The sequence below is a fragment of the Tympanuchus pallidicinctus genome, unplaced genomic scaffold (genome assembly GCF_026119805.1).
Source record: "Tympanuchus pallidicinctus isolate F22 unplaced genomic scaffold, pur_lepc_1.0 scaffold8, whole genome shotgun sequence".
NCBI lineage: Eukaryota > Metazoa > Chordata > Aves > Galliformes > Phasianidae > Tympanuchus > Tympanuchus pallidicinctus.
The window spans coordinates 31,047,826-31,071,192 of NW_026294802.1; the positions used below are offsets into that span (position 1 = coordinate 31,047,826).

Consider the following 23,367-nt stretch of genomic DNA (forward strand, 5'->3'; position numbering starts at 1 on the left):
AATAGTCCAGAGGGTTGTAGCTTGTGTGAAATAAACACATGTACAAAGTACAGGAGGTTTCACATGGCATAAATCACCAGGAACTTCATAGCTTCCTTCCTTCCTTCTTCCCTGCGCAGTTGCAGAGCTGCTAGCTGAAAAGCTGTCCTTCATCATTCTTTTGCAGGAAACCACAAGCTCATATATTATTAATTCTTATTCACTAGTAGTGCAGGACGTAGGTGCTTTTCTTGAGTGTCTCAGATTGCTTTTCAGTGTATCCATGCCAGCTCTACTGCTGCGGTCACCATTCTTATGCGTTTCTCAAAGATTGATAATTTTTCAGGCAATAGCAAAATCGATGCAGAAAAAAGAAAAGTGTGAGATGAATCTTGACACCCAAGTTCTGAGTCCAAGAGGTGATTTGCTGTGAGAAACCACAAAACAAATCACTTTTGGCCTAGGGCTCTTCCCTGATTGAATGTCATATCTTCAGGAGGTCATAAGCTAGTCAGATGCCCTTCCTAATCTCCTTATGAAACAAGTAGGCTTCCGCCTTTGCAACATAGCCTCAGCCAACATCCTTGCACTATTGTCACAGTGAAAGATGGTCTTTATGGTGAGTCCTTAAGAACTGATAGATTCAGTAATGGAGACCATTCTTTTGAAGAACACTGGCTTAGATGATAATTTTTTCCCCTCCACCTCTCTTTCCTTTTTCCCTTTCTTCCTAATCCACAGTTGGTGTGAGATGCTGAAAAGCAAATCAAAGAGAGAGGAGAAAGTGGTATGAAAAGTCAGTCCCTATTTTGTCTACTTACAAGATAATGTGGAGTGGGAGCTTCAGTCTTCAGTATTTTTAGTTATCTTCCAAATAATGTTACTTGTAGGTAAAGAATGAATTTTCTTATTCCTTTAAAAAAGGAGGTTACAAGTAGTGAAGTCATGTCAAGTTATTCATGTTTGCTATTTGTAACAAATATGTCTAGCAACTTAAAAATCCAACAGGAATTGCTGGGCTTGTGGTTTGCATTAGTCATTTGACTCCAATGACTAGTATGGACTCAGCTGACACACCATTTGTCTTGGTGTTGGAGCCCAACTGCTTCTGTGCAAAGGAATGAGAAGGATTCCGACTTCTTCTCAAGGAGGTTTTCCCAATGCTTCCAGCATTGTAGGCCCAGCTGGAAGCTGTGGGATGTGTTCGTGAGCAGCCAGGCAGTGAATAGAGCTGTGGTAAAATTTTCCTCTTTGTTCAAACCAGGATACCCAAGTTGGTGAGTGAGGCACAGTTCTGATTTATTGCCTGCTGGATGTAAAGAAAGGAACAGGAGCAAAGTCCATGACTGACTGACTCATCCTTCCCAAGAAAATGCCATTCCAAGTTTTGAATGTCAGTAAAATTTTATTATACTGGCTATGAGTACTGATTTGTGCTATTTAAATGTTTTTTCCATAGTATCACTTAAGATGCCCAGGTATCCAAGGTATTCTTGACTACTGAGCTTCCCATGAAGTGCCTACTGTGTTTTGCAAACCCTACCTGGTTCCGTTTAGTGATATCTTGTAGCGTGGGTGTGAAGACTTCCACTGCTGTTTCTTCTTTTAGTTTTGGTTTATTTTTGTTTTTTTTCTACCCTACTGCCCAAATCCCAAAAAGGACCAAACCTGAGATTACTAGAAAACCATTGGTGGGCCTTAAATATCTACACTGCTTCTTCAAGTCCGAGGCTTGCTTGTGTGCTACAATATGCATAGCTATGTAAAACAGCACTATTGATCCCAGATCTATGCCATACTTTATTGAAGCAGGGGGCAGTTCAATTACAGTTTAGGACCTCACCCTTAATTTTTAATTTCCTGCCGATTTGTGTCACATTGCTTAAATTGAATCTATCTCCCTCAGGCTCAAGCAGCCAGCCCCTCTTCAGAGCCACACAGCAGGGGCTGGTGGGGGCTGGCAGGGCCCTGCTGTGGTCCTCTCCCTTCTGCTTCATTGAGGAGTGCTGACTTGTGCTTTCAATGATGGTTTTGGTATCACTCCAAGGATTGAGGCAGGCATAGAATGGAGGAAGGACAACATGCAGGAAATAATCTGGGGAGGGTCAATTTTGTAGCGCAAAAAGAAGCATGTCCCTATGGAAAGCTGTGGGGTGACGTACCTTGATCACAGAGTCTGAGCAGAATCAGAGCATGAACGTTTACTTCCCATGTCCATTGGTAAAGTGCTGCAAAATATAAAATTTCTGGCAACCTTGAATGTTGTAGTCAAGGTCAAATAAGCACTAAATAGCCTTTTAAAACTCTTCGGCGTGTGAATGCTGCTTGGTTTAAGCAATCTTGAAAGGTGAGAACATTATTGGAGAGCTGTTTCACACCGTGACCACGTATGCACTCAGTTGTTGCTCATCATTCCGTGTTAACTGTGTGCATCTAGTCATTTCTTGGCTTTTTGTTGGCTAATATTTTCTAATGGCACTGTATTATGGTATAGCTGTTGCCATAGCCAACAATATCTTACCTGATAAGGATGCTGTACCAGTCTACCTCTTTCTCCTTGCAGGCAAGAGGAGCAGGTTGGTGTACTATGTCCTTCTTTGTGATCACTTTTTCTTTGGAGAAATTGAATAAATCTTCATTAAAAAATAATAATAATAATAATCTTTCCAGAGGAAAAGGAAAGTATATCTTGGATAAAAAACAGAGTCCCTAGAAAAATAATGATTCAAAAGGGAAAAAAAAAAAAAAGAAAAGCAATGAAGAAATCACAGCTGTTTGTTTCAGGGCGCTGGGTCACTAATTGAGTGCAAGCTTTATAAATGCTGTTTGTCCCCCCACAGGGCATACAAAACCATTGAGGAAGATGACTTGAAGTTTCCCCTTATCTATGGAGAAGGCAAGAAGGTGGGCACATGCGCTTTCCTCGGGGCAAAGAAGAAGGAATTCTGTGCTGTTTACCACTCAGCTTAGCCTATGGCAGTCCAATGTTTTCCACTCAGTATCTCTTTATTTTATCGCTTTGACAGCTTGAGAGAATATCTTGGTTCTGTCATAAATCAGTCTCGTGTCTAGGATGGAGGAAAAAGAAGAGCTCGACATTAAAAAGCAGTTCTGTAGCAAGCATAGTCATTTGTTGTTCAGTTTGATTTAGTTTTTGTTCCATTGTAAATAACCAGGCTGCAGTAAGACCTGTTCAGTAAATGACTTTAAATGATCCTGGTTTGATTGTAAGATATATAAAACTAGTCTGGATGAAGACAGCAAAATAGCTCTTGTTTGCTGAAAACAAAGCAGGGAGTTCTTTAATAACAATGTACAGTGCTTTGAGATGTAAAAAACCTAATTAAGAAGAAAAGGGATCAGGGCAGGATTTAGGAATTATAACAGCCCTTAACCACATCTTCTGCTGCTGTATGTGAACTCACCTTTGAATTTTTCTGATGTGATTCCTGTTAATTTTTCTTGAAAGGAAAAAGTGAACCCTTCCATTTGGATGAAATTTGTTTCCAATTCCTTGATTAAGAACAGTGAGATCATTAGTGCTGATTCCAGCAAGCTTAGCTGGATGCAGCAATTGGATCAATATAAGGGCGCAGTGGTGTCAGTTTGCCGATATTGCTATGCTCACTGTGTTTCTAAATAGTGCTCCTCTTTATAGCTGCTTTAGGTTCTTATCTCAATGCAGAAATGCATGCTGTTCAAAATTAGCCCAAGTTTTGAAGGTTCAGACCTGCAGCTTATCTCTGAATTTGGTTAGTTTTATAATTATTTGCAAAATGTTTCATTCACATCTTTTTAATTTACTCTCTTATTGCCTTATGGAGCCAGGGGTGAATGAGACAAAATAATTTTGAGTCAGTCTCGCACTGTTACTGTTGCTGTGAGCATTCCTGCTCAGAAGCTGTTGTGGCAAAGCCAGAATTTGACAGAAGTGAGGTGCAGGTAGCAGAGAGCTAGGTTCCCCATGAGACAGAATGCCTGGTCTGTCCCTGGAGAAGCATTACTCAAGAAGAGCCTGGCACCTCTTGAGAAACAGTCACTGTCTCAAGAGGAAGATGTTTAAGGAAAAAAGCATTAGAACTGAAGTAATAGCAGAGAGCCACAGAGTCCATTGGCACCACCACCGGTGTGGTCTTGCAGTTCTTGTGCTCTGTGTATTCAGCAGCTGGCCCTTGGCATTTTTCCTTGGTAGAGAGAATATGTGGCACTATGTCAAAAGGAGGGAGCCTCAGGTTTCTTAAGTGAGTAATTAGGCTCCTTGTCCTTTTTACAGTACTTACTTACTTTGTACAAATAGTATAATTTGCTGAAGGAGTGCTCTCACTGACTGATATGGAACAGCCAGGTGACTGTCACATATCGGTTCTATATAGTTTCACACCTCACAGGTGGTCATACTCTAAGGTGAACGTGTGCAGACTGAAATGTGGACAAATACAAAATAAGAAATGGAGATACTGTGAGTGTGAATGTTAGAAGTTGATTAGCTATGTTAAATCTTAAGCTCCTGGGAGAATAAGGGAAATTCATCCCTGACTGCAGCAGTTATAGAGTATCAGAAAATCATTAAGATTGGAAAGGACCTCTAAGATCATGTAGTCCAACTGTCAAGTAGGAATGTTGTCTCTTTCCATCTTGGCACAGTGCTTGTAACAGCTTTTGACCCCATCTCTTTATTTCTAGGCTCGGGTTATGGCAACAATTGGCGTGACTCGAGGACTGGGAGACCACGACCTGAAGGTTCACGACTCCAATATCTACATCAAACCTTTCCTATCCTCATCTCCTGAGGTAAAACTGCCAAGCTTCAATGACCTCATCTGTGGAAGAGAAGCAAATGCACTTACTGTGCTTATTTGTTCTTCCCAACTCTGACTCCATTCTGATTGCGGTTCAATCCTGGTAACATGCTGCACTTCCCAAAGGTGTTTGTGGGGTGACACCTGAAGTTAGTAACATCCTTGGAATAGGAATGTTATGAATTCCCCAGCTGTTTGCCTTCCTCCAATTGATCCTTATCCCAGCCAGAGCATTGACATATTCTTTCCCTTGTCGTTGGCTATCATATATCCTCACCATTCACTGTGACCATCTCTCCCCATTTTCATGTGCTCTGACTTCCTTTGAGGCCTGGATCATGTCTTCACAGAAGCAGAGATAAACCTGCCTTCTCCAAAAGGGGGCATTGGATGTCTTCCGCAGTAGCATGCATGCTGCTTTAGGCAGAGTGTACCAATCTAACTGCTAAGTAGGAAAATGCCAGAAGCATGTTGGAAGAGTGCTTTATGCTTCCATCTGGCTGCCTCTTCACATCTTGTGCTTAATCCTTTCTGCTGGTTTTGTGCAAACCCCAAATAATAGTATACATGGCTCTGCGCATTCCCAGATGATAGCATAAGGAGGAGATTATGTGATATTTACTATGATGAGGTAGTGAACTTGCAACTTACCTGTTTGGGAATCAGCTTTAAATGCTTCCATCATTTTGACTTGCAAACAAGTCCAGTTTTTAATCACCATAGACCTTGCAGTGAAAGATATACAGGCTTCTAAAGGAGGTTGCATGTTTTTTTTGCCCATGAAGAAACATGCAAACTTTTTACTCTGTGGTTTTATTTGTCTTCCTACATCAGAGAACAGATGACATATTCTCTATAAAATATTCAGCAAGGGCATGCCATCCTGAAAAGAGGAGGCTTTACTGCTGTAGCCCAATTGCCATCCATTGTCAGCTGGCTTTCTGTTGTTTTAACCATACCCAGTACCTGACCTTGAATCTGTTGCTTGCTACAGCAATAAATAAAGCACATTGTGACCTACTGTAGGGTAGCTGCTTTAGCAGGGGAGTCAGACTCAATGATCTCTTGAGGTCCCTTCCAGCCCCTGCAATTCTGTGGTTCTGTAATGCAAGAGAATGAAAATACACAGATGACACAACACTGTTAGGAAGGAAGAAAATGACTTAATTGACCTTGCTTATAACATGTTTGAGACTTGAAAATTAGAAAGAAATGCTGAGACTTTCTGGTCCTGGGTAAAAGGAGGAGGTCCAGAGACAGCCCCTTCTTCACTTTTCCTTGCTATCAATCTAGTCCCTTCCCTCTCCCCACTTCAAGTGTGTGGAGTCCATCACTTGGGACCTGCTGCTGTTCTCTGCCAGGCAGGCAGCAGCTCTGCCCTCATCACTTCGATGGTTTTGCTTAGCGCCAGTGAAATGATGCAATTTTACCTATTTATTTTTCTGCCTGGCATGCTGAGACGCACTGTTTCTGGGGTATGTAATAGCTGCAGCGCAGTATCTCAGCAGTATCATCTCTGCCAATTGCTGCTGTTGTATTTGTCTGTGCATATAAACCAATGCTTCTCATGGGCTTTTCTAATTTGTGTGTACTGTGTGTGTGTGCACGTGTTCAAATTCTGGAGTATGGCATTCAGTTCCTATGCTATCCACGTTTCAGGATCTCTTAACTGCATTACTTAAGGGAAGCAAAATTGTTTGTGTTTCCATGTTCCCTTTTCAGCTAAATTCAGCAGAAATCTACTAGGGCAGCAGAGTAAAGACAGAGCACCAGTGACCTTGATTTAGAGACATAGGAAAGGAGGAAAGAAAAAAGAACTAACCACACAACTTGAATTATATTAGGAAGTAACATATGCTCTGACTTGCTTGCCTCTGAGCCTCTTTTTTTTTTGCCATCTCTTCTTTCTCTTCCCAGAGAGGCCCCCAGTACTTCATCTCCTCACATTTTTCTTCATTTTCTTCTGTTTATATGTGGACACCGTGTGCAGAAACCAGCACTAAGAAAAGTCTTTATGCTGCCATCTGGGAAACCTGGCACTTGGAAGCAAGTGCAGTGGCCTCGGGCAGACAGTCACATTTGGCCTTTAGCGCAGCATTGCATTTTGAATCCTCTTTGTAGAGGTAGGGAAGCACAATGTCTGGTTTCCAGACCTAGAAAAGGGGAAGCACAGGAAGTGAAGGCACACAGTGAGTCGTGACATGGGGAGAATCCAAGTCTGACTTCTGTTTCCGTGCTGTAATGACAGTGTCCTTTCCAAATCTGGGGGAAAGGTGATTTTATTATTTTTTTTTTTACTGCTGTGTGACAAAATTCTGGTATGGTATGTCCACCAAAATTTGTCTGAAGGAAAGGTAAGCATCCCTGCGACTACATCCAAAAATAGAGAGAGAAGTAATTTGGGAGTGGTGTGAATTTACACTTTGATAGAGTGCCAAGCTATGGGAGGAGAAGTCATGTAGCCAAGACTGACAAATGTAATCAGGATTCAGTGGCTCAGCTGTTTTGAGACCAGATATGGAGAACTTCTGCAGGTTGGTGAGCTCTAGAGAATTGAGCCTTTTATAATGAACTGGAGAAGCACAAAGCAGGCAAGCCATGACTGAGGCTCTCTGGCATGGAATTAAATATTTATTTTTCATAATGGAACAGCTCATTTGAAAGCTTTCAGCAGGAAATTCTGCGTTTTAAGGCTCAGCAAGGCCCTTCTTGTGGCAGCTGTGAAGCAGAATTTTATCCTGAAATTTTCAAGCAGCAGCTCAGCTCAGCTCAGCTCAGCTATTCAGTGGAAGCAGTGTGGCTCTGACAAAAACACTTGGTCTTTGCTGGCGATGAACCCAACGTCACCCGGCAGAGCAAATGATAAGAGAGTAACCAAGGAGAATTTTTCCCTTCTCAAATGCACTAGTGAAATCTTCCTGACAACTTCACAAATATGTCAGAGGAGACTGTTTTAGATTCACATCTGCCTTCTGGAGAAATCTTGGGGAATTACAGCATTTAAAGGAATGAGCAAGGCAAGGACTTTGAGAAGTACTGTTTGATCAAAGGGAGTCAAGGTGGTTTAAGGAAGCAAACATCACGCTTTAGTAGCTTCAAGTCCTTCAGGGGTATGTCTACTAGAGAATTAAACAAATAAAAATGCAGTAGATGATCTTGCCTGAGCACTTTGATTTCTGAAAAAGAGAAAACATTTGAGAGACTGTTCTGCATCACAGGTTATTAATATAAAAAGATATGAAGCTGTAGACTAAGTGGAAAGTTGGCACAGTCTACTGGAAATTGGCTATAGGGCAGGAAACAAAGGGTGGCAGTAAAAAGCTAAAAGGAGATTAATTGGTGAGTGCTGCAGGGAGTAGTGTTGGGACCCGCTTTTTATTATTTACATATAAATTACTTGGAGGGTGGTATTGAAAGATCTCGTCATTTGCCAGTGGAGCTGCTCTGGATAGCGCTGCACATAAAAAGGGACAATACAATTAAGAAGGGGTTTAATTTATTGCAGAGGCTGGGTTGATCAGTGCAGGCAACTGAATGCGGACTGTTGTTTGGTTTGGATTCTGCCTGGCAGGCAGCTTGGGAGCACCTCAGATGGCTGCAGTCTCCTGTGCCAGTTCACTGGGAATAGTTTTCACACCACAGGGACTCACATTGGCCGCCTCCTAGAAACAAAGCTGGCAAGCAGGTCTTAGTGCCTTTGCAGAGCTGGTGCCATCCTTGATCTGAGCCAAATGCAGGTTTTGTCCACTGGGTAGATCTGTTTGAGATATGAATATAAAACCTGCCCACCTGTTCTTTCACTGCTTGCCTAGAGCATTTTTCTCAGTGCTTCTGACTTCATGTAGGTGAGCAATATTGGAAAGAAATATCCAGAATGAGGAAAGGCATTAAGTGGCAAACTGCTTGATACATGTTCAGAAAGGTGTCATGGGTGACTGTGGGCCTTGGTAGTGTGCATCCAATGCTAAATTTCGGCAGAGATCTGTTAGTACCAGTCAAGAAATATCTAGTGTAACCCATCTCTTAATGTCATGGATGTTTGTGCTGTCAAGGTGGTATTGCTTCCTATTTTCTGATTGCTGACATCAAATTATAGAATCATAGAATCATAGAATGGTCTGTGTTGGAAGGTACCTCAAGGATCATCAAGCTCTAACCTCCCCACCACAGGTAGGACCACCAACCTCCACATTTAATACTAGACCAGAATGAATGAGTTAACGGGTCAGCTGCTCCACATCAAGTCAGATGGTAGTACAAGTATGGTGACCATACTGGAAGCCTTCACTGGGTGTCCTGTTGCTCCACAGATGTTAAAGAAGGATGTTTGCTGGATTGATTTGAAAGGGATTGGGAGAATCCTAGGGAGTTGGTGGCAGTGCTGAACCTGAACCTTCAACAGGCAGGAATCTTGCCTGAAGTCGACCCACATTGTTTTCTGTCACCTTGGCATTCTGCTTTCCTGAGTACCAGCCTGCTATCCATTATTGCTCACCTTGCTCTACGTTTTTCTCACTGGCACTCCTTTCTGGATGTGCTCAGTTCACAAAGCTTTTACCATTAGGAAATCCTAGCTTGTACTCAATTGTACTCAACTCATTATCTGTAAGAACAGTTGTTGTGGGATGTGGAGGTTTTGTTTTGTGTTGTTTTCAGATTTTGGGGGAGAATATGTACTCTTGGTAAAGTAATCTGCTTCTGATGTTGGCCGTGAGTGGTGCTACACCAGCGCTGAGGAAAAGGCTCTTGTGGCTAAACATATGCTTTGCCTGGGTGGGTGAGCCATGGTGGGTATATTTTTTCTAGTGACGGTGTTAGAAGCTTTTTTGTATGAGATGCTTGCTGCTGAGCAAATGCCTGAGCTGTAGCTGTGATGCTATCCAAAATACTTGCCTGTACCTAGGAGAGCTGACCAGAGTGTGCAGTGCACTTCTGGTCACTGTGGTGGCCAGCTTGCCCCTGTACCCACTAATTTTCCAGGTGCAACTCTGGGCTCTGACAGTAGAACAGAACTCCGGGAGATGGGAGCAGTGGCAACTTCTGCCTTTTGTGTAGCAGACCTGAAAGGAGTTCTGTGCTGCATATAAGGATCTCTATTCCCTCTCAATCTGAATAAGGCGATGTGCTCTAATTAAAAGAGTATCTTGCCTTAACTTTAATCTTCTCCAAAGTCCTTTCTCAGACGCTACCTTAGATAATGAAGTGAGGTTACATTTTACAAATGACCTTCTTGTGCTTTTGAGTGAAAGGCGAACAAGTGAGGATTAGCAGTGAGGTCGAGATGATTGTTTCCTCGGAGCTGCTTGCAGCCCCTTAAAATCATAATTACATTAAAAGGTCCAGGCATTTTATGTGCATTTCCTGCTCCTGAGGAGACAGTGCACCAGGAGGGAGAACAAAACAGCTCGGTGCCTGGTGGCTTGTCCCAGCACATTTGTTGCAGTCAGTGAAGGTTGGTCTATGCAGATCTTTTCCTCCTGTCTGCCTCACCAAGGTTGCCAGGCTGCTTTCAATTTGGTGTTGTTGCTGTGGTGGTTAAAGCTCTCCGTGGTGGCTGCGTGAAGGCTCCCCGCTGCTGCCTGGGATCTGCAGGGGCTGGTGGTGTGTCCACTGGAATGCAGCATGTGCTGGAAGGACAGTTATGTCCACCAAAAGGCTCACTTTAAAGCACTCCCGATGACGTATGCACATGTTTGGGCTCAGCTAGCAGTCTCTGGGTCGTCGGCCTTTGCTGCCAGCTTTCTCCATGTCTCAGGGACAGGGCCGTGGGTGGCACTGCAGGCTGGGCCTCACTCCATGCTGACAGCCATGGTCGACCTGGCTGCGGTGGTGAAGCCAGCAGGCATTGCAAGAAAACAATATTGTGAGAATACGCTTGGGGGTTCACTTCTGTGCCAATCTAGAATGGATCTCTACTCACTTTTAAGATACTCATAATTGAGCAGGTAAAGAGTTTCTGTTCATTTTGTGGAACTGTTTGCTTGCTCAGGCATAATTCCTAAGTGCAGTGCATGCTTTGGGTCTAGAGAGGCAAATGAGATGCCTTCTCCTGTGTAGACGTTTCCAAACGTGTACAATTTATTTGGCAGAGTTAAATGGATCTGGACAAATGATGAAAACAATTATTTTTGAATACTTTATTAGAAAATATCAAAAATTCATCAAATAAATTATTCAGCCTCTGTTTGACTAGCCCTGCCAGCAAGAGGGAAGAGCTCTGCATGCAGAACCAGGCTGGCTTTGATCACTGCTGGCAGCACAGAGCCATGCAGCCCAGCTCAGCAACACTTGTATCCGTTCTGACTGGGTCAGTTCAGGGCTGAGCTGAGCCGGGAGGAGCTGCAGGAGATGGATTTCAGTGCCCTGGCCAACCCCCTATCTCAGAGCCAGCTCAGCAACAATTCACAAACAGAGTTGGCAGTTTCCTCCCTCATGAATGTTTTCTTGTGTGTTTTAGGTAAGAGTCTATGACCTACTGCAGTATGAGCATGGGCCGGACGATGTTCTGATCCTAGCTACAGATGGACTCTGGGATGTGCTGTTAAATGAAGAAGTGGCAGAAGCTGTCACTAACTTCCTGCCAAACTGTGACCCTGATGATCCCCACAGGTCTGTGTTCATCCCTTGGCTTTCCAGCTTCTCTGAAATTAAGAATGCTTTTTGGTAACATATTTGTGTAGAACATATGATGTGGGTAACATTCAGCAAACTTGCATGCTTTTATACAGCAGAGAGAGTCTGTATAGCAAGTGTGTTTTTTTCTGTTATAACTCAGAAATGCCTGCCTTCAGAGGAAAGGTATGGGATCACGGTATCTTGGCACAAGATCCATTTTTTGTGCTGTAGTAGATTCTGTAGAAACCATAGGAGGTTGAAGACAGAGAAGAACATGACAACAGATCTCCAGCAGTCACAGGATTCCATCTGGCTCTCCCCTGGATAGTCTTTTAACACTGAAGAAGTTGTTTCTTGCTTGGACCTTAGCAGCATCTCTCTTCCTCTAGATGTATGGATAAATACAACACAGTGTGGGTGCTACGCATTGCAAGTCACACTGTGACCTTTGAAACTATTGTGATAGTGGATGCTCAGTGCCTGCCAGCTGCCAAACGGGTGTGGTGACAAAATAGGTGCAGAGTTTGATTCTGATTCAAGTTGCTGGATTCTGTTTATTTCAGAAGGATCCTTTTCATTTTCCTATGTTTATCTCCTCTTACTTGGTCAGCTTCTCTCTTTAAAGTACACCATCAAGCAAACAAAATCTTCCCAAACACTAACTAGAGCGCCGCAGTGGGTTGGTCTGCCTGTCTGCTGCTGAGTTCCCTGTGCCTGTCTGTCACTGCGAACTAAAGCATCATGCTGGAGATCAGAAGTCTTTCACTTCTAAAACAGAATGATGAAAGGGAAATAGCTTTATCCATCTCTAGAAAGTGTTCCAAAAGGAAAAGCCTTTCATAACGCAAGTTTGGATGGCCATGGTTGTCTTCTGCCCTCTCACTGGGCTCAGAGTATGGGAAGAGAGCCCTCAGATCACCCCAGTTGGCCTGTAAAAAGCGGAGTTTGGGAGATAAGCACTGGGATATCTCAGCAGCCAAGTGAGAAAATGTAGGACTGTTTCACTCACTTGAATGAATGTGCCAGTTTCAGTTGTTCAGATGTTGCAGCTCTTGAGGGTAAACCAGTCGCAAAATGCTTTGTGTTTTTAATTTTTCTGAGCGGGCATTTTCATGAGGTCAGCTCTGTTCTCCATCAGCAAACAAGGAAGACAACGAGTGGATACAGACACCCTGGCAGCCACTTGGGATTTACAGTGACAGGCACTGCAAAGCAAATCACAAGCAGTATGTTCTTACCGGACACTTACTCAGAAGCGTGGAATGCAAAATAACATTTTGCTGCAAGCACTCAGTTGTCAGGTGAATGGGTGACGAGCGTGAAGCTGCAACTGCAGTACTTTGACCTTCCTTCCTCCTTGCCCTGAAGAGGAGGTGGGGCACTAACGACAACCAAGGGCTTCTCTAATTCAGCAAGGCATGAAAGTTCTTCTGCCCTCCATCTGAGAGAGATCAGGCACGGCTAGCGAGGGGCACTTCCACCTGGCACTGTGCTCTGCAGATAAGCTTTTCAGTAGGAGGGGACCCACCCAATCAACTGGGTGGTAGGGAGATTTTTCTTTGAGTTCTGCACCCTGGCTGTCCTCCTGCAAAGACAGCTGGTACAGTGTAAAGCCTCTGCCTCCATTTTCATCGAGTAATTGGGAAAGGTTGGCTCATCCTACCGTCTGGCCTGGTCCTACCTGTTCATTGTGAATACAGTGTGAGTGCACTGCGTCGGTCTTGTTCCTTCTGGTGTTCCCAGCACTGGTGGTAATCAATGCTTTTGTTGCAGTAGAAATAGGAATTCTTTTTTTAATCTTTTTTGCTTGCTGGGTGAATGATCTCTCATCCATTATAAGTAAAATATCGAGAAATCAGAGACTAAAAGAAAAATATTTTCTTAGATGTAGATTTATTTGTGCTCGTTTGGCCCCAGTAAGTGTGGGAGATTAGTCCTGTTTGTAGCAGTGTAACGCACTCTAGAATTAAGCCTGATGTATTATGAGTTACAGCAAACACATTTGTTAATGTTTGACCTACAGATCTGTGAATGGACATCTGAGTTGAAAATTTATTTGTTCTTTTCAGTAACTTTGTGCCAGGTCATTTAGAGGCTTACAAATAGTGGTACCAAGACATTTCTCATACCAGCTTGCAAAAGGTAATTAGAACAGTCCCTCATATAGTTTACAGTGATATTTATGAAAATTACCTTTGTGGAATTGCTATTTGGTTATAAAGAATATTTAAAGGGTTTAAAGTACTATGTGAGAGGTTTTATATAATTACTTCAGTGGTCCAAATAAGGTATAACTAATGACTTTACAATAGCATAGCACCTCAGACTATGGAGTTGTGTTAATTCCTCTCACTAGTCAGTGACAGGAGAATTGTGTTTGCAATGTTATCAGTGTTGCATTTAGAGGAAATGTTATCCCACAGAATGTCAAGCTCTGTGATGAGTGCATCTGGAGTCTGTGATGAGGTGAGCAGCTGGGAATGTACAATCCCTAGGGATGTAGAAAACTTGTCAAAATGGAAGAGAGTTGCCCCCCTAGGCTTCATAATTCTGCAGAGTTCTGAAGAACCTACCTGTTGGAGCGGACCCTGCATCCATCTGACCCAGTAGCCTACTTATTCCCTGACAGCAGCCTACTTGGGAAAAAAAAATAAATAGGAAGATTTTAGAGCTGCAGAGCACTTACCGGTTATGTAATCAGCTCTTTGAGGGAGCAACATCCCTCCCATTTGAATTAAGAGTCGTTTTACAGCCTGATGGATAAGAGCTCATAGCCCTTGGGAAAGCCCCTGGGACTCTTTCCTGTTGATATTTACTGTCAGAACTATGAATGTTTGTTACCCACAGAAAAACATCTTTGAATCCTGTCAAATGTAACATGTGCCTGGGCATCTCCAAGTGCAGAGGGAGTGAAGCTGGTTCTGTCTTCAGCCAGCCATGCAGACACAACCCCAGGGGATCTGGGCAATGAGTGATGAGAACAGACGTGATGAGAGAGCGGTTCCTCTGTGAGGGCTGGGCAATTCTGTGGTGGAGTGAAGAAGCCGAGCTTGAGTTGGATTTCTTTGCTAGCTCAGTTCAGACAGGAGCATGAAGGGGACCCTGAGCAAAGAGAAGGGGTAATGACACGCATTACATGACAGGTGTTTTTCGTACATGTCTGCAGAAGTATGAAGATGAAGAAGAGTGTGAATGTTGACCATTTCCTTCAAGCTGCACCTGCTTACATACTGACATAGGGAATCTGCTGCTTCTCCTCCTCCCTCCCATCCTTTTTCATCCCCTCTCACACTCTCCTTCACCCTTGTGGAGATTTAAGAGGGTGCTGGGAAGCTGCTTTGCTCCTCCTGAGTGTGAGGGGATAAGAAGCTGCTCAAACTGTAGCAAGTTGCCCCCGCTGTCACCATTTCTCCTGCAGTACTTTCACTGATCAATACTGAAAGCTTGAGCAGGAGAAAATATATATATATATATTCTTAAAACACAGAAGTTGTGTTCCAGCAAGGCTGTTCATTAGGAGGAAGTGGGTACTTTAAAACTACTTCAGCAGTTCTCTAATGCTGTCTTGACAGCTGAATCCCAAGTTCACAGCGCTGGAGAATAAAAGCACTCGATAATGGACTGCTGCTGCTATTCATCTCCAGGTACACGAAACTCACCCCGTCTCAGTGCCAAGTTGCACAGCATTGCTCCAATTCAGCTCTGTGCTAGGAAAGGAATGTGTTACCTCGCTGCTGCTTTCACCTGTTCCTTCTCCTCTGCTTCAGTGTGCTGTTTTTCTTGTGTATTTCAGTCTGCCTATGAGAGATTTCTGGTTTAATCTTGCCCTATCCAAACATTAAGCAGCAAATCATTATGCAATAAAGAGCAAAATGCATTTGTACTCTTTAGATGTGGGGAGCTCTTGTTAATTAGAAAAGAAGCAATGTAAAGTTTTCTGCCAGGATGGTGGGTGTTTTGCTTCTCTTAAGTTCTGACAGTAGCTGAGAAGCCCTTGAAAAAGATGTTCTTAGCCAAAATTCTTTTAGCATTCATGCTGTGAATGAATGCTTCAGTTTCTCGCTTACCATGTGGAGTCCTTCTATTCTTTAGCCCTGCATCTGATTTGGGGATTTGGGAACTGAAGAATGCAAGTGTGTTTGGGTTTTTTTTCCCTTAGGAAACAAAGTTTTCTGTTGTTATTAGGACAGTATGACTGGTTCTTGTCACCTCCTGCTGTTATATCTCAAGGTCTTTGATGCGGATGATCTTGGAACCTGCAGAGAGCATGCACATATGTGCACAACTGTATGTGTTTGAGTTGGCGCCCTGAGTGGTGCAGAATGACCCTCAAGCCCTTCTCCAACCACTAAAAGTAAATCTCTTGTCAAAGCTAGAAGGACCTGGGAAGTTTACCACTCTTGTCTGTACCACTGGGAGCAGGTAGTGCGTTAGAAATAACCTCTGTAGAATGTTATTTGAACTTAACATCAGACCTTCTATGCAGTGAAATGTTGGTTTATTTACAGTGAATATAACTTCTTAGTAGAGAAAATAAATCTCTCTGTTGCTGATTCAAAGGAGACTTTTAAGCTTAGGAACCTAAATTGTAGCAATAGAACATAATAAACTGGGTATTTTTCACCTAGGAGAGCAAATAAAGTCTTTTTGGGTAGCAGATACATTTAATAACTCATTCTGTGGTGAAGTTTTCTGGGATTGGAACAATCCCTGGATACTCAATTAATACACACCTTTTTCTTTTTGTCCACTGCTTCTGATCAATGGAGATACTGTTCTGTCCTGTGCCTCAGGCAGATCTGGGCCGATCACTTCTGGCCCAGGATCCTCCCTAGAAAAGGGGGTCTTGAAATGCCTTTCTTGTCCTTCTTGCTTTCTGTGAATTGCAGAAGTGCCTTTCTTCTGATTATCTGGGCTTTATAGAGGGCTTTATAGAGAGCCGCTCATCCTATTAGAGGCTGATAATTAAGCTTTAAATAAAATACAGGCAGGCGCAATATTGAACTGTTGTTTTGTTTTCCTTGTGAGTCTCTTAACTGTTTGATCATTTTTTATTAGTGAACCGATAGAAAAGCTGCACTCCACCCAGCCAAATTCGAAACATCTCAGGCAGGTGTTGGGCTGAGAACTGACTGGAATAGTTGTTCATAATGAGATTTCTTTGAGCAGAAACTTCTGAATCGGCACACAGATGTGTCGATCCAGTAACAGCAGGCAGAGGGATATGGGAGAACGTATCTGATCAGTGCTGCGTTGGGATTGGAAGGGTTGCTGAATTAGGACTTACTGCTTGTTTTCACATCACTTGCTTCATTGCAGCGTCCCTCCAAAGTGAGTAGGCCCGTATTTACCTTAGGTGTTCCTGCCCACAGGCATATAGAGCTCAGTAAATGAGTGCTGTAATTTTGTGTCCTTGATTCTTCAAACCACGACTAGAAACTTAATTTGCTAAAGGAAGTGTTTTAATATGTTCTGAAAACGGGTAAAGTTGAGCACCCAAAATGACTGGTCACCTTTGACATTCGATTGCTATGAAATACCTTGAGATTCTGAGATAAAAGCTGTTAGGGAATGACAGACGATTGCTTTGTGGGAAGGTGATCATTAACATTTACGTGCTTCTCAAATGCTGAGTGACTTGTCCTTGTACCTCACAAATGTCCATCTCACAGGCTTTCCTCACAAGGCTTGCGCATGGTACCAGCTGTCTTCTGCCTTCCCCCAGGTACACGCTGGCGGCGCAGGACCTGGTGATGCGAGCCCGGGGAGTGCTGAAGGACCGGGGCTGGCGAATATCCAACGACAGGCTGGGCTCTGGAGACGACATTTCTGTCTACGTCATTCCTTTAATACATGGGAACAAGCAGTCGTGAAAGTAGCTTCGAGAGTGGTTATGGAAAGGGGATCTTTTGGGGAAGGACCTGTAAGAGACGATGTGTTTTGGATGATCTGACCAGGACGTCTCCAATTGATGTAGTCTGTTCGTAGCTAATGCTGGAGGGGTACTTTTCTGCCTGAAAGACAGGGCTCTGCACATAGACTATGTATGATTACAGATAACCCTTAAGATTACAACTCCCCTGTAGTAAAGGTTTTGGTGCTTAATGGGAATGAGATCAAAATGCTGCTAGCATATTGTGGATTCTGTCATCCCTCCAGGTGAAGACCTGAAGTAAGAATTATTTTTTTTCAGTTTGCCATGTAGCTTGGAAGAGCCATTTCAGTTGTGAAAGTAGAAGTGAGTATCAGAAGCCAAGGAGGCTCCTGAAGTCTAACCCGAAATATTCAGAGCAGTGACTTGGATCACATCTCATTTAAAAATACTTTTATACATATAAATGAGACTCAAGAGTTTTCTTCTTCCAAAAAATTGCTTTCATGACTTGCCTATGGACAACTGCAAACTGATGTAATCCTTTGAATCACCATTTCTTCCCTCTGGTCTCTTCTTCAGTAGATTATATTCCTGTATTTTAGTAGGAAAACTGAAATTGTTTTTCGTGTGACTATGCCTGTTTACTGCAGCTAGAACAGCCACCTACAAAATTGTCCAGGAGAAATAGGTCACAGTCCTGTATTACGAGATCTGTTCAGGTATGAAGAATAATTTTCAAGACTCCCTGTTGTGTGTGTACCAGAGCGAGGAAGCTTGCATTATGTGATGTTCACCTGGAGGTTCTGGTTCCTTTGGGATCAGAGATTTTCATTCTTTGAATGGTTCTGTCTGCCTTGTCCTGTTGGAAGGATCCCTGAACACACTGAACCTCAACTGAGGAAAAGTTCTACATTTATTTGGGCTCCTGAGTGTATTTTCAGCTGGATTTCTACTTGAAGTGATGGCATGGTTCTGGTTACTGGCTAAGATACTCAGGTGGTGATCTATTTAAGAATGATTTCACTTCTGGGTTCAGCATACCTTTGCCTGCTTGACTTGGTGACGAGAAGGTGACAGTTAATAACTTCACATCCTCTTGGTTGTTGAGGACTGTGGCTGAGGATCAGATGATCACTGTGATAGTTACGGCTAGCTTCATCAGCTTTTTCTTAGCAGTGCTAAGTCAGTTTAAATAAAGAAAATCCAAGGACATTGTCATAGTACAAGCAATAGTCCAAGAGAGTAACTACTGAGCAAATCCGCAGCTTGACTTGGCTGCCTGTTCTGTGGGCAGACAGCTCTTCACTTTACTGGCTGCAATTAAAAATTAAATAAATCCAAAGGTTCTCATTTATAGGAGATGTGTCAGCCGGGAAGTTGGATTCAGCCTCTGTTGTCCCAGACCTCATTCTTTTGGAGCTGCTAATCTGACTTGTTATACATAAAAGCTACTTCTTGGATAGCCAGAAGACAGGGAGCTGGGCTAACTGTGGAGCACTGATTAGGCATCTCAAAGGTGTTTTATCCTTTCTAAAGGAGAAACTGCCAGCTCTAAGAGCAGGATACTGTGTCCTTGGTGTTCCTGGAGATGTGCACTCCTGAACAAGAGTGGCCTAGAGCTTGCCAGATCTGTAATTTATAACGTGCTATATAAACAAAGTACAGTGCTGTTTGGCATAGCAGCCCAGATGCTTTATTTGATTGCATCCAAAGTACATGTGCAACATTCTCAGTGGATTTAAAATGTCCTTTCTCTAATTTCTAGACCCAGTAGGTGTTTCAGATTGAGATGAGCCAATGCAGAGTGTATAATGGCTCAGACATGCATCCAACTGAGTGATTTTAGTCTGAGAACTGTTCCATGCGTTCCCCAGTGCCTGCGTGTGATAAAGCAGTGCAGAACACTGGTGTTTTATGTTCTAGAGCTCCAGTATCAGTCATATATCTGATTAGGTGTTGCCATGCTTTATCTGTTTGCTCCTTTTTGCTTTTCCCCCTTTCCTTCTTCTTTTTTGTGCATGTGGGTGAAGAGGTTTGCAGGTTTGAAGTCTAGAGTATTTTTCACATGGTCCTACATATGTTTCAAAGTCCAACCAAGAGATCTTTTTGTGCTCTTTTTTTCTTGCTTTTTTTTTTTTAATTATTACTATTGTTTTGCCTAATAAACTTGTCAACATGCTTTTTGTGCTCTGTGTAACTCCTGTTGTCTCTTTGCAAATGCATTTGTGTAGTCCTTTCTTTAATGGGAAAACTAATGGCAATTCCTCAGAAGTCACACGAGCAGCAATGAAGCTGGTGCTTGCTGTGACCAACTTCAATCCCGAGTCAAATATTTTTGTGCCCATGTTTTGTTAGTCTTTGTTATTTAGTGTCATGGGGTCAACAAACATTCCAGTCATTAGGAAACCACTGAGTACAATGGGGTTGAAGGAATTTCCAGTGCAATGTTTGCCAAAATATAAAAGTGAAATTTTAAGGCAATGGAAATACCCTCTTTCAGAGGTGTTTTTAAACGCACCCTGAGAGTGATGGGGCAGTGAAACAACTTGGGGGGACCAAACTCACTGATAAGTTGTCAGAGCAAAACCTGGCGAGCAGTGATACGGCTCTGTGCATCAGCCTCCAGCCTGTTGTTCATCTGAGGTACTGCCATCAGTCAGCCTGCTTCCCAGCAACTGCTGTGCCCACCCTGGTCACTCCGTGTCAGCTGTGAGCCCTTCTGGAAAGGGCAGAGGTGCAGCATCAACAATTAATATCAATTAGCATCAACTGAACATTTTCAAGAGTAATAAAAAGCTTCCTACTCAGCTGTATGTGACTGAAACCGTGCAGTGATGTTTTTTGTTTTGCTTGTTTACAAAGTATCTGTTACGCATTTACAGGCTTACCTACTGTGAGTGGCTCTGGTACATCTGTGGTTCACTGCTTTGGTGCCTGGGCTTTCACTTCTGTCTGCTTTCATTTGGGGCTTCTTACATGCCTGCACTGTGCTCTGCTTCATGGCATGGTACATAGACGCACCAAGGCACGATACAAATAGGAAGCAGGAGCCATGAGTTGGGGAGATACCATGTGTGAAGCAAGGATAACAAAGCATTTCCCTTTCTCTTCATGATATGCATTATTTGAGGAGTCATAGCATTAGAAATCACTGGTGACAGAGAGGAGTTGTGACCCACAGTACGCAGCACACCTTTCACTTGGGCGTGGATGGATGTCACCATTCAGGCTTGCAGCTCCTCCACTGCTCCATGCAGCCCTTCAGTTAGGAGCAGCACCAACTCCAAAGTTTAGATCCCGGGCACATCACCTTAGTCACTGCCTGATCCTGGCAGCAGTGTGGCTTTTTGTCCAGTGAAGAAGTTCTGTTAGAACCCAATGTTGTTTCAGCATTAGCAGCAAGGAACCTCAGTCCTGGTTACCTCTATCTTAGTAGGTAGTGCTCACCATGCCAGTGTGTTGGTAGGTTATCATTTCTTGGACGAGAGCAAGGAAAGGAAGCTCTTGTCGTTCAGATCAGTGGGCAGTACTGTTAACACTGCCTTCTGGTGTCTGATGCAGTCCAATTTCTAGAAAATTAAAAGGAGCAGCTTCTGCCATTCTCCTGTGAATGCTGTTGCAGAGAGAAGTACAGCTGTGTCACAGCTTTCTGTCTCACACTACAGCCTGAAGTCATCTTTGCTTAACTTGATGAAGACAGTAGTTCGAAATTTCAGCCACATCTAAAGTGAGGCACACAACTGTCTCTTGCTAAATTAATGCAATAATGCTTCCTTTATGAACACAGAAGTCTGTTGTTTAAGAGGGCTAATTTTCAATGTCCTCATGCTGGATAGAGAAACTGGTTTTAATACGAGGAATCTGAAAGAGCGACAGGGCTGACAACTAAAGGAGAAGCAGTGCTGGTTTGCTATCAGCAGTGAATTTCCATGTCGGAGTTGCTTCCGTGTTGAAGTACAACAGGGAGGTCTGTGAGGTGTGGTAGATGCTGTGCCTCCCGGATAGTTTTGAAGAGCTAAGAACTACACTTGATGTTTTGGCTTTGAGCTTTTGGGTTTTAAAGAACACTACATGCTCCAAGCAAATCCGCTGCGTTCCTTCCTGCCTCAGCATTCCGCCTCCTTTTGTTTTTTGAAACATTTTGTGCAAACGATTTCAACACTTGTATCAAACATGAGTTGCAGACTATATGGAATTGTTGTCCTTCCAACATTCTTGGTGTGTAAATAGTTTTCCTCCATGTGTCTGAGATGAAGATGCAGTGATGTGGCTGCCATAGTCAGAGCGACCAAACAATGCTGTAACTGTGCTGCTGTATTTCTACCCGTGATGTACTTGAAGGACGATGCCCTTGTCCACCTCTACCCTCATTATTATTTTTTCTTTTCTTTTTTTCTTTTTTTTTCCTTTTTTTTTTTTTTTTTTTTGACTGTTGCTGGTGATGATGTTGTTTCATAGGTATCTTATTTTGGTTTGGTTTGTTTTTTAATAGCTGCCACTTTTTTTTCTTTCCCTCGTTGGACAAGTCATCTTATTTGCAGACCTGTAAAACTGTCCAGGTTCTGTATGTCTTGAAGAACAGCGGAGCTGCTGGAGGAAGATGTTTTGGACCAATGTACTTACGTTTTGTGACTGTGAAATGTTAATCTTTTTGTAACCTAAGAACAAAAAATGTTTGGTAAAGGGATATATTTTGTGTTTTTTGAAACTTTTCAGTGCAATGAAAAAAAAGAGGAGGATGCTGAAGAAGTGTATGCGCAAAATTTTAAATAAAATTTTAAATTATATATATACACATCTATATCTATAACCATTATTACTCTGACTACGTCATGAAGAGTACCTGAGTCTCTGTGTGTTAATAGAGCAATGCAGACCAGCAGAACACTGTTTTACCAGTGAAGGATCATAGGATCATAGAATCGTTAAGGTTGGAAGAGACCACTGAGAACATTGAGCCAACCACCAACCCACCACCAGCACACCCACCAGCCATGTCCCTCAGCGTCACACCTACACATTTATTGATATTTCCCTGGACAGTAACTCCACCACCTCCTTGGGCAGCCTGTGCCAATGTATTGCTACTCTGAGAAAAGCTTTTTCTTCATATCCAACCTGAAGCTCCCCTGGCACAAGTTTAAGTCATTCCCTTTTGTCCTATCACTCGTTACGCAGGAAAAGTCTGGCCCCACCTCATCACCACCTCTGTCAGGCAATTACAGAGTGCGATAAGGTCTCCCCTGAGCCTCCTCTTTTCCACACTGAACAATCCCAGTTCCCTCAGCCACTCCCCATAAGACTTGTGTTCCAGACCCTTCACAGCTTCACTGCCCTTCCCTAGACAAGCTCCAGGGCCTCGATGTCTTCCCTGTGGTGAGATGCTGAGCAGAAGTCTCACACTTACTTAATTCAGCAAAGTGAGTCCCCATGAGGTGTCGTAGCTTAGAGGATGGTCCTGGAAAACTCTGAGCTGTGTCCTTCTGTAAGACTTCACTGTTCAGGCTGCCAGCTGCTATGTTCTGATTCAGTAAATTGCTATGCAAAGTGGTTGGGCATCATCTCTGTGGTGTGAAAAACTGGGTGCGCATTTTGCATTCACAGTGTAGCTGCAATATGCTTTCCCTCCTCCTCAGTTTCTTAGGAACTCCTGTCTCAAATTCCCCTTTCAGTTTATATTAGAGCAAAAACCAAGGGTGAATTCATTGATTATATTGAAAGAGGTTGTCGTGGCTGGTTCAGTAACCAAAGAGGCAAGTGTAGGTACTGCAGATACAGGACCTGACACCCCAGCAGTAACCAGCCATGGGGCTGGCAAGAATAGAGCCAGGTGCTTACTGCTGTCTTCAGATGTCGTGTCATAGCACAACTAGTTGTCCCCATTCTTATTTTACTTCAAATTCAGTAGAAAAACAATGAGAACAGTTCTATGCTGCTCGTGTATGCTGTGTTTGCCCCTGGCCTTCTCTGAGCACAGCAGCATGCACAGATGAACAATTTGCTGCGCTCACTCTGGTTTTCTTTACTCTCCCATAAGCCCTACAGTTTATTGCTGCAGTCAGGCCACTGACCAAGTTTAAAATTACAGCATAAATATTC

General features: G+C 43.1%; 1 protein-coding gene across 1 annotated transcript in view; it reads left to right on the forward strand.

Moving 5' to 3' along the window:
* The window catches only part of PPM1H (protein phosphatase, Mg2+/Mn2+ dependent 1H), a 125,525-nt gene extending 106,078 nt beyond the window's left edge, over positions 1–19,447 (forward strand). The window contains exons 7-10 of the mRNA XM_052668293.1: positions 2,820–2,883; positions 4,663–4,770; positions 11,236–11,387; positions 17,119–19,447. Of these exons, the coding sequence (XP_052524253.1) occupies positions 2,820–2,883; positions 4,663–4,770; positions 11,236–11,387; positions 17,119–17,266 (472 nt within the window). The 3' untranslated portion in view covers positions 17,267–19,447. The remainder of the gene's footprint in view (positions 1–2,819; positions 2,884–4,662; positions 4,771–11,235; positions 11,388–17,118) is intronic.
* Positions 19,448–23,367: the final 3,920 nt, after the last annotated feature.